General features: G+C 61.6%; 1 protein-coding gene across 1 annotated transcript; it reads left to right on the top strand.

Annotated features, from left to right (window-relative positions):
* The first annotated feature begins 7,396 nt into the window (after positions 1–7,396).
* On the top strand, positions 7,397–9,860 carry LOC141467246 (E3 ubiquitin-protein ligase PHF7-like). Its single transcript, XM_074151702.1, has 6 exons — positions 7,397–7,439; positions 7,774–7,865; positions 7,954–8,055; positions 8,335–8,459; positions 8,685–8,954; positions 9,761–9,860. Exons 1-6 carry the CDS (start codon positions 7,397–7,399, stop codon positions 9,858–9,860), a joined length of 732 nt encoding a protein of 243 aa, XP_074007803.1.
* The last annotated feature ends 848 nt before the right edge of the window (positions 9,861–10,708 follow it).

Raw genomic sequence — 10,708 nt, 5'->3', positions numbered from 1 at the left:
CCCCGGCCCCGCAGAGGTGCTCATTCCTGCGGCCATTTGCTCTCTCCCCTCCAGCGTGCATGCTGTGTCGACGGGCAAAGGCTGACCCCGACATCTGCGGGGCCAAGCTGGAGAGAGAAGGGATCTGTGCCCATGAGTTCTGCGTGGTGAGTTCCTCGGGGGCTCCCTCCAGCTTTCCGACAGGCAGTCCCTGCCCCTCTCCGCTTATCAGCTCCTTGTCTTTCCCTTCTGCAGGTTTTTGCCAACAAGGCTTTTCACCAACGGGCCAAGCGTGTAAGATTCATGGGAGACATCCCTGAGGATATTCGATATGTAATCGAGTGGGCAGAACAGAAGGTGAGCACCAGAGAAGAGCAGGGAGATTTGTGCCAGGAGACGTTTGCCAGAGCTTAGCCCAGACCCCAGGAAAGAAACCCCAGCCCTTCCAGGCAGCTCTGGCACAAACGTCTTGCTCCCAGCAGCTCCGCAGAGGCTGCAGCACAGGAGCCTCCTCCGCCAGGCGCATCTGCGGGCTGTGACCCAGCCATGGCCACATCCCACACCCTGACCGGAGGTGTGGGGTGGCTGTGGAGGCCCTGAGGCTGCCGCTGATGGGAGCTCCTCTGCTTTTTGCAGCAATGCTTTGTCTGTGGCGAGAGTGGGGCCACCGTCACCTGCCGGGAGACGGGCTGCGAGCGCACCTTCCATCTCCCCTGTGCCATGGAGGGAGGCTGCATCACCCAGTACTTTGGGTGCTACAGGTAAGGCCAGCCGGCCCTCGTGTGGGGAGGCCCTTTGCCCTCCCTCAGTGCCCTTCCTGCCAGCATCAGCCAAACCAGAAGGCAACCCCCAGTGAGAGTCCTATGCTGAGCCGGAGCAGGGCAGTTTCTGGGGCTCCTTCACAACGCCTCCAGCCTCGTTGCCACCACTGGGGAAGAAGGACACAGCACTTCTCACCTCGCCCACCCCTTTCCTCTGCCCCCCAGGTCCTTCTGCTGGGAGCACCGCCCAGAGCAGGCAGTGGAGGCTGCGCCGGAGGAGAACACCGTCTGCCTGATCTGCCTGGACCCTGTGGGGGACACAAAGTCCTACAGCACCATGGTGTGCCCAGTTTGCAAAGACGCCTGGTTCCACAGGGGCTGCATCCAGGCTCACGCTTTCCACCTCGGCTACTTCAGCTTCTGCTGCCCGCTTTGTCAAAATGAATATCAATACCGGAAAGAAATGCTCACCATGGGCATCCGAATCCCTGAAAGGTTGGTGTCCTTCTGCCCGGCTCTCCAGACAGGAGGGCGCGAGCTCTGTGCCGTGCCAGGGCCGGCCCCAGCAGTCCTGGCCCTCCGCTCTCCCGTGACTCTGGGCTTCAGCTTCACGGAGGAGGTGGCACAGGGCGGCGGGGGAAGAGCAGGGACGCCCTCCACCTGCCTTATGCTGGGGCAGCGGGAGCTCATCCATTTTCCTTTCTCCATCAGTCCACCATCTTCTGACGACGACGGGGCGGATGCAGCAGTCAATGAGAGGCACAGGCGCTGCAATGCCAGCGAGTGCCTTTGTCCAGGAGGCAGGGAGCAGGCAGAGCGAGAGGGGTAAGTGTCCAACGCTGCACCCCGGGGCTCTGCACGGGATCTCTCTCTGGCCAAGGGCTTGAAGCCCAAAGACTGAGAGCAAGAGCTCCGCCAGGCAATCCCGTGCTGCTGCGGTCGCTCTGTCCTCACAGCCACGGTCCCTTTTGCTTCCCCAGGCCCTGGCAACTGCTCCTCTGCTCCTCCTGCGGTGCCGAAAGCACCCACCGGCGATGCTCCTTTTTGAGCAGGAGCAGGGCCAGCTGGGAGTGCGACGGCTGTGCTGGCCTGGGCACCGGTAAGAGGCAAAGCACCCGGCTGCCCCGGGGCTGGGGCCAGGGGCCAGGCAAGGCCTGGCAGCGCGTGCCCAGGGTGGCCTTGGCAGAGACTCTCAGCTCCAGAGCCTCTCTGCTCCAGTGGTGGTCTGCCCTGACCACTCTGGCCTGCCCTGACCCATTCCTGGGCAGCCGTGCCCTTGACCTTCCTGCTTCCCCCTACAGCCTCCAGTGCCAGCTCGCAGATCGCCAGAGCCAGCACCGCCAGACAGGGGGGAGCGAGGCCTTCCCGTGGCTCCCCAACACCCAGGACCAGCAGCCCTAGCACCAGTAGCCAAGAAGCATCAAGGCAGTCCCACAGCTCTCCAGCGCTCGACAGCGGCAGCTGCTCCAACCCCCCTGGTCCTGACCGCACGCGAAACCGCTCCAGGTTGCAGCGTCGAGCCCAAATTCCATACAGCCGGCCTAGAGGACGCCATGAGAGCAGTCGCGAGCAAGCACGAAGCACTGAGAGCAGCACTCCCAGCCAGGCAGGGCTGGGGCCATCCCACGGCTCCCCGGCACCCAACACCAGCAGCCCCAGCACGGCTCCCCAGCTGCCATCGGGGTCCTTCGCCGACTCCACAGCAATCGAGAGCGGCAGCCGCTCCGGCCCCTCTGGGCCCGTGCGGATTAGAGAAAGCTCTCGCATGCAGCGTCGGGCCCAACTTCCCTACAGCCGGCCCAGAAGACGCCGTTCCAGGAGCCGTGTGCCAGGAGCAACTGAGGAGAGCAGCGCCTCCAGGCAGGCTGGGCTGCGGTCGTCCCACCGCTCCCCAACACCCGGGACCAGCAGCCCCAGCACCACCAGGCAGCTGCCATCACGGTCCTCCTCCGGCTCCCCAGTGCTCGAGAGCGGCAGCCGCTCCAGGCCCTCTGGGCCCGTGAGGACTCGAGAAAGCTCCCGTGTGCAGCGTCGGGCCCAAAATCCCTACAGCCGGCCCAGACGCTGCCGCCGGAGCAGCCGTGCCCGGTCCCCGAGTGCTGGCCCTGATCCCCCTCCTCCGGCACAATAAAGTTGGCCGTTAATCCCTGCACTGGGAGATGCCACGCTCATTTGTCAGCTTCCTCCTCCTCCTCCTCCTCTCCCTTTCTGGAGGGGCAGCGTTAGGGCTTGGCCCAGAGGGTTGTTCTCTCCCCGGGGCTTGGCAGCCCCTTCCCCAGACCTCCCTCCTGGCGGGCTGGCCTTGGCCGCCTGCCCAGCGCCATGGCCGTGCCCTTGGGGCCTCGCCGGCCCCACAGCCTGCTCGGTTTCCCCGGGGGAAGCTCACACCCAGCCCTGGGACCGGGGGTCTCTGCCCCTGCCCCCAGGAGAGCCGCCTGGCCCAGCACGGCCCAGCGGGTGCAGCCATCCTTCTCCCGGCAATGTGGGCTGCGCCCGCCCACCCGGCATGGCCTCGCGCCTCCCTTCCCAGCACCACGCACCCCGGGCCCTGCCACTTTGCACACGCTTCAACTGCTCTGCTCTGGACACGGCTCCAAACAATTCCCATCCTCGCTGCCCAGGTTTGATAGAAGTGTGGCAAAGCGGCAAAGCTGCTTTTCTTCCCATTTGCGTTCAGCGTCACGTCTGTGCTTGTGACGTGAAGATTTCTGTAGACTCTGTACGGTAGCCAGAGGGCGTTCCCCATTGCCCAGTTCCAGGGCCTCCTCACAGAATCACAGAAAGGCAGGGGCTGGAAGGGACCTTCAGAGATCATCTAGTCCAAGCCCCTCCCCAAGCAGGGTCACCCACAGCAGGTTGGACAGGAACGCGCCCAGGCGGGTTTGGAATATCTCCAGAGAAGAAGACTCCACACCCTCTCTGGGCAGCCTGTTCCAGGGCTCTGGCACTCTCCCAGTAAAGACATTTTCCCTTGCATTCAGATGAACTTTCCTGTTTTGCAGTTTGTGCCCACTGCCCCTTGTCCTGTCACCGGGCACCACTGAGAAGGGTCTGGCCCCATCCTCTTGACACCTGCCCTTTACATGTTGCTCAGCATTGATGAGATCCCCTCTCAGTCTTCTGAGAGGCTAAACAGCCCCAGGTCTCTCAGCCTTTCCTCATCAGGGAGATGCTCCAGTCCCCTGGTCATCTTTGTAGCCCCCCCCTGGACTCTCTCCTGTAGCTCCTTGGCTTTTTTGGACTGGGGAGCCCAGCCCTGGACACAGAACTCCACAGGTGGCCTCACCAGGGCAGAGTAGAGGGGGAGGATGACGTCCCTTGACCTGCTGGCCGTGCTCTTTTTAATTCACCCCAGGATACCCTTGGCCTTCTTGGCCACAAGGGTACAGCGCTGCCTCATGGTCCACTTGTTGTTAACCAGGACGCCTGCAGAGCTGTCTGCAGAGCTGCTCTCCATCAGGTCAAGCCCCAGCCCGGACCGGCGCACGAGGTTATTCCTCCCTAGCCGCAGGACCCGAGACTTGCCCCTGTTGAACTTCTTTAGGTTCCTCTCCGCCCAGCTCCCCCGCCTGTCCAGGTCTCACTGAAAGGCGGCAGAGCCTTCTGGGGTGTCAGCTGCTCCTCCCGCTTTTGCGTCATACAACACAAAACTGCTCCCCAACATGATTGCTGCCGTACCAACTGAAGGCTTCCTTCTTGCAGCGTAAGCCAAGGAATCCTTTTCAATGGAGATTCCAAACACCCAGGAAGGAATTTTCTCCACGGAGTTCAGGAGAGTCAGAAAGCAGTGCCTCTTCCCGAGGGCTTGAGTTCTGCCACACGCCCTCCAGAGCACAAAAATCCCATGTGCTCTACAGGGGGGCAACAAGGGGCCTGGGAAATGTCGGTCATCCAAAAGGATTTCCCTGCTGTCGGAGACCAGCAAGTGCCTTTCGAGTGCAGGAGGGAGAAAAGAGTTGGTTGCAGAGTGGCTGCTGAAGAGTTCTGTGGAAGCTGGCGGAGAGCTAGAAGGCGGAATCAAAGAATCATGGAGACCAAGCATGGAGGAAGTCTCACGGGGTTGCTGCCCAGACACAAAGAACCCTCTGCTCTTCAGGCAAACTACGCGTGGTCTTACGCTGTGCGCGTTAAGGGCCTTCCTGAGAGGGAGGCCTTGATGCCGCATGGAAGTTGACTCCTTAACCTAGGGAGCAGCTGTCCTCTCCGAGGAAGGCAGGGGAACCTGGGAGACCTGAGGGGCTTTTCTGCCAACGAAGAGGCAATGGGGAAGGAAAGGAGGTACACAGGGCCCAAAAGAGGACTCGCGGGCAGCACTTGGTCCTTCTGTTCTCCGCTGCCGTGATTGGGAAGCCGTGAGCTCTAGACAGGGCCACAAGAGGTAGCGCTCTTCAAGGAATGCATGGCGATGTGACCTCCGAGGCACTCCCGAGCAATGGAGCTCAAACGGAGCTGGCCAAAGAGCTGTGGCCACGCACAGCCTCCCTGCGAACCGAGGTGCTTGTTCCCTGGCACCGCTGGCCTCTGTCGGCATCCAGCTAACGCAGCTCCGTAAGGCCCTGGCGCCGGAAGGCCGAGGGACATCTCGGACAGCCTGGTGAGAAGGAAACCCAGAGTTTGGCTGGGAAGGGGGTGTTGCGTCAGGAGGCAAAATAGTTTTGGCAGAAAATAAACCCCCTTGCGTTCTAACGCTCCTCACCGAGGCGGGAGGCTAGGGGCGGCTGGGTTTAAATTCTGAGCGATGCCCAATTCACCGCTATCAGTCCAGTCGCGTTTAATATATATTAAACTACCGCAATTCGGGATGCAGCAAGAGTGGACTGCACCTTCAGTCTAGTCGTGCTCATGAACTAGCACGGCCGCACTTTAGTGTTCGGTCGCGTTCCATGAGAAACCGAAACGGGTAGCTACTTAAGCAGTGCGGTTTATTTAAGCAACAGGTCTAAAGGTTCTTACGGTTTGCCGGCGATAAATACACTGTCTGCAAAGCACGTGCAAGTGAAAAAACAATTGTTAATGGTACAAAGCGCGCAACAAAGTTACAAACAATACAGCCTGGCTATAAATGTAACAGGTAACCCTCTAGAGAGATTTCTAAGTTCCCCGAGGAAGCACTCGGCATAGTCTAAGTCTTACCCACCGGCGTCCCTATGGGGGGGAAGAAAGTCTCAGCCCGTCAACCGGTCCCAGGAGTCAAAGGCAGTCCGTGATGGGGTCCTCCCTGACTTGTTTACGATGGTGTCTTCCCTAGCACCCCCCCTTTCTCAGGCTATTTTTATATTATTTCTTACCTTCAGGGTGGAGTTTGAGTGACTTTAGTCATAAATACCTTTATTCTGATTGGTGTAAAATTCTCTCGCCTCGCGTTTAAAGGTATAGTTTACGAAAAATTCAGGGCGCAGGCTCAAGGAGGAGTGGTCGCACCTCGGAGGCGGGTAGCCTTCGGGCTGGAGGGGTGTTTTGGTGTTATAACGACACTATAATGAGCAAAGTTCGCACAAAGGACAGCATTTCATCAAAATCTGACAGGCTGTTGGCTCAGGGTAGCAAGCATGCCGCTTACCAGTTCCATAGGATCACCTTGTTCCCATATCTGCTGTGTAATCACAGAGCTGGGCCGTGGAATCTTCACTCCACTCCATGCTCCGTGTTGCTTTTGCAAGCATTGTTGTTCAGGGAGTCATAGGTGTAGCGGATTCATCACATACCGGCTGCCGCTGTGTTCCACCCTGGAAACGTTTCCATTTTATACCTTTCCTTAATGTGTGAACAATGCCATATATTTTTAATAAAAATTACATTTTAGGAATTATTCCACAGGGGGCTGGGAGAAGAGGATGGCTGAGGACCCTCTCAAAGCCCTCCAGGCATGGGGACTCAACCACTTCCCTGGGCAGTGTATTCCAAGGCTTGACAGCCCTCAGCCCATGGACCAGACCTGTCCACATCCCTCGGTAGGGACGTTCCGCCCTCAAACGGATCCACACTCCCACCCACGGCCTCCAAAGCTGCCCCACAGCCTCTTCCAGTTTCCTACCCCACCAAGGAAAGGCTCACACTGACTCTTCTTTTTTTCCCATGGAAAAAGGCCAGGGTTTATTGCCGTGGAAGAAGGCCGTTTCTGCCGCGACTCCCCAGCTTGTGGTCCCGCTGCTTTTTCATCGGGAGGCAGCACGTCCCCAAAGCGCTGAGGAGTTCAGCAGAAAGATGTTGGGGTGGGACACCGAGGTGCCGTCCCGAGGAGCTGCGCTGTGCCCCGGCCACCCCCGCCTCGGCACTTCACAGCCCCGCTGTGAGGCGGTGGCCGTCTCAGAGTGGGTGGCGAGTGGCCGAGGGCGTCCCTGTCCATGTTTGGGGCGCACGCTGGCCAGCGGTGCTGACGTCACAATGGCCATTGTGACGGGCGGGAGCAAGCCCACAAAAGGGCTCCGTCGGGGCCTCAGTGCGACCTGGAGAGGTGAGGAGAGGGCAGGGGAGGGACGGGGCTTGCGAGGGGCTGCCGAGGGAGGAGGGGGTCCCACACCTCGGGGCTCTGGGCCTGCGCTGCAAGCTCAGCCGCCTCCTGCTTCTCCCGCAGGGTCAGCAGAGGAGCATTTGGAGGAGACAGCCCAGCGCTGCTGGGACACGGACTCTCCCAACGCTCTCTGTGGATGTGCGCCATGTCTGCTACGAAGGAGAACGCCCCCAAGTCGATGGAGCATGGTGAGAGCAAAGTGTCCCTCCCAGAGCCTGGCAGAGGGGCTGTCGGGGCGGTCAGCGTGGGGCCGAGGGCGGTGGCCGGGGGAGGCAGGAGCTCCCCGAGTGCCCCGGGGCAGGGCCCCCCCCCTTTCCTCAGCAAGCGGGGACCAGGCTGGGCAGTGGGCACCTGCTGGGACACCCCTGCCTGCCATGCCCCCTTCCTCCCCACGGCCTCCAGCCCTGCCCTTCAGCCGGCCGGGCAGGGACAGACAGGCCCTTGGGGGCAATGCCTCAGGGACGCTGCCCCCGGCCCCGCAGAGGTGCTCATTCCTGCGGCCATTTGCTCTCTCCCCTCCAGCGTGCATGCTGTGTCGACGGGCAAAGGCTGACCCCGACATCTGCGGGGCCAAGCTGGAGAGAGAAGGGATCTGTGCCCATGAGTTCTGCGTGGTGAGTTCCTCGGGGGCTCCCTCCAGCTTTCCGACAGGCAGTCCCTGCCCCTCTCCGCTTATCAGCTCCTTGTCTTTCCCTTCTGCAGGTTTTTGCCAACAAGGCTTTTCACCAACGGGCCAAGCGTGTAAGATTCATGGGAGACATCCCTGAGGATATTCGATATGTAATCGAGTGGGCAGAACAGAAGGTGAGCACCAGAGAAGAGCAGGGAGATTTGTGCCAGGAGACGTTTGCCAGAGCTTAGCCCAGACCCCAGGAAAGAAACCCCAGCCCTTCCAGGCAGCTCTGGCACAAACGTCTTGCTCCCAGCAGCTCCGCAGAGGCTGCAGCACAGGAGCCTCCTCCGCCAGGCGCATCTGCGGGCTGTGACCCAGCCATGGCCACATCCCACACCCTGACCGGAGGTGTGGGGTGGCTGTGGAGGCCCTGAGGCTGCCGCTGATGGGAGCTCCTGTGCTTTTTGCAGCAATGCTTTGTCTGTGGCGAGAGTGGGGCCACCGTCACCTGCCGGGAGACGGGCTGCGAGCGCACCTTCCATCTCCCCTGTGCCATGGAGGGAGGCTGCATCACCCAGTACTTTGGGTGCTACAGGTAAGGCCAGCCGGCCCTCGTGTGGGGAGGCCCTTTGCCCTCCCTCAGTGCCCTTCCTGCCAGCATCAGCCAAACCAGAAGGCAACCCCCAGTGAGAGTCCTATGCTGAGCCGGAGCAGGGCAGTTTCTGGGGCTCCTTCACAACGCCTCCAGCCTCGTTGCCACCACTGGGGAAGAAGGACACAGCACTTCTCACCTCGCCCACCCCTTTCCTCTGCCCCCCAGGTCCTTCTGCTGGGAGCACCGCCCAGAGCAGGCAGTGGAGGCTGCGCCGGAGGAGAACACCGTCTGCCTGATCTGCCTGGACCCTGTGGGGGACACAAAGTCCTACAGCACCATGGTGTGCCCAGTTTGCAAAGACGCCTGGTTCCACAGGGGCTGCATCCAGGCTCACGCTTTCCACCTCGGCTACTTCAGCTTCTGCTGCCCGCTTTGTCAAAATGAATATCAATACCGGAAAGAAATGCTCACCATGGGCATCCGAATCCCTGAAAGGTTGGTGTCCTTCTGCCCGGCTCTCCAGACAGGAGGGCGCGAGCTCTGTGCCGTGCCAGGGCCGGCCCCAGCAGTCCTGGCCCTCCGCTCTCCCGTGACTCTGGGCTTCAGCTTCACGGAGGAGGTGGCACAGGGCGGCGGGGGAAGAGCAGGGACGCCCTCCACCTGCCTTATGCTGGGGCAGCGGGAGCTCATCCATTTTCCTTTCTCCATCAGTCCACCATCTTCTGACGACGACGGGGCGGATGCAGCAGTCAATGAGAGGCACAGGCGCTGCAATGCCAGCGAGTGCCTTTGTCCAGGAGGCAGGGAGCAGGCAGAGCGAGAGGGGTAAGTGTCCAACGCTGCACCCCGGGGCTCTGCACGGGATCTCTCTCTGGCCAAGGGCTTGAAGCCCAAAGACTGAGAGCAAGAGCTCCGCCAGGCAATCCCGTGCTGCTGCGGTCGCTCTGTCCTCACAGCCACGGTCCCTTTTGCTTCCCCAGGCCCTGGCAACTGCTCCTCTGCTCCTCCTGCGGTGCCGAAAGCACCCACCGGCGGTGCTCCTTTTTGAGCAGGAGCAGGGCCAGCTGGGAGTGCGACGGCTGTGCTGGCCTGGGCACCGGTAAGAGGCAAAGCACCCGGCTGCCCCGGGGCTGGGGCCAGGGGCCAGGCAAGGCCTGGCAGCGCGTGCCCAGGGTGGCCTTGGCAGAGACTCTCAGCTCCAGAGCCTCTCTGCTCCAGTGGTGGTCTGCCCTGACCACTCTGGCCTGCCCTGACCCATTCCTGGGCAGCCGTGCCCTTGACCTTCCTGCTTCCCCCTACAGCCTCCAGTGCCAGCTCGCAGATCGCCAGAGCCAGCACCGCCAGACAGGGGGGAGCGAGGCCTTCCCGTGGCTCCCCAACACCCAGGACCAGCAGCCCTAGCACCAGTAGCCAAGAAGCATCAAGGCAGTCCCACAGCTCTCCAGCGCTCGACAGCGGCAGCTGCTCCAACCCCCCTGGTCCTGACCGCACGCGAAACCGCTCCAGGTTGCAGCGTCGAGCCCAAATTCCATACAGCCGGCCTAGAGGACGCCATGAGAGCAGTCGCGAGCAAGCACGAAGCACTGAGAGCAGCACTCCCAGCCAGGCAGGGCTGGGGCCATCCCACGGCTCCCCGGCACCCAACACCAGCAGCCCCAGCACGGCTCCCCAGCTGCCATCGGGGTCCTTCGCCGACTCCACAGCAATCGAGAGCGGCAGCCGCTCCGGCCCCTCTGGGCCCGTGCGGATTAGAGAAAGCTCTCGCATGCAGCGTCGGGCCCAACTTCCCTACAGCCGGCCCAGAAGACGCCGTTCCAGGAGCCGTGTGCCAGGAGCAACTGAGGAGAGCAGCGCCTCCAGGCAGGCTGGGCTGCGGTCGTCCCACCGCTCCCCAACACCCGGGACCAGCAGCCCCAGCACCACCAGGCAGCTGCCATCACGGTCCTCCTCCGGCTCCCCAGTGCTCGAGAGCGGCAGCCGCTCCAGGCCCTCTGGGCCCGTGAGGACTCGAGAAAGCTCCCGTGTGCAGCGTCGGGCCCAAAATCCCTACAGCCGGCCCAGACGCTGCCGCCGGAGCAGCCGTGCCCGGTCCCCGAGTGCTGGCCCTGATCCCCCTCCTCCGGCACAATAAAGTTGGCCGTTAATCCCTGCACTGGGAGATGCCACGCTCATTTGTCAGCTTCCTCCTCCTCCTCCTCCTCTCCCTTTCTGGAGGGGCAGCGTTAGGGCTTGGCCCAGAGGGTTGTTCT

Source organism: Numenius arquata, chromosome 8 (assembly GCF_964106895.1).
Source record: "Numenius arquata chromosome 8, bNumArq3.hap1.1, whole genome shotgun sequence".
In the NCBI taxonomy this organism is placed as follows: Eukaryota; Metazoa; Chordata; class Aves; order Charadriiformes; family Scolopacidae; genus Numenius; species Numenius arquata.
This window is presented reverse-complemented; position numbering and strand designations above follow the sequence as displayed.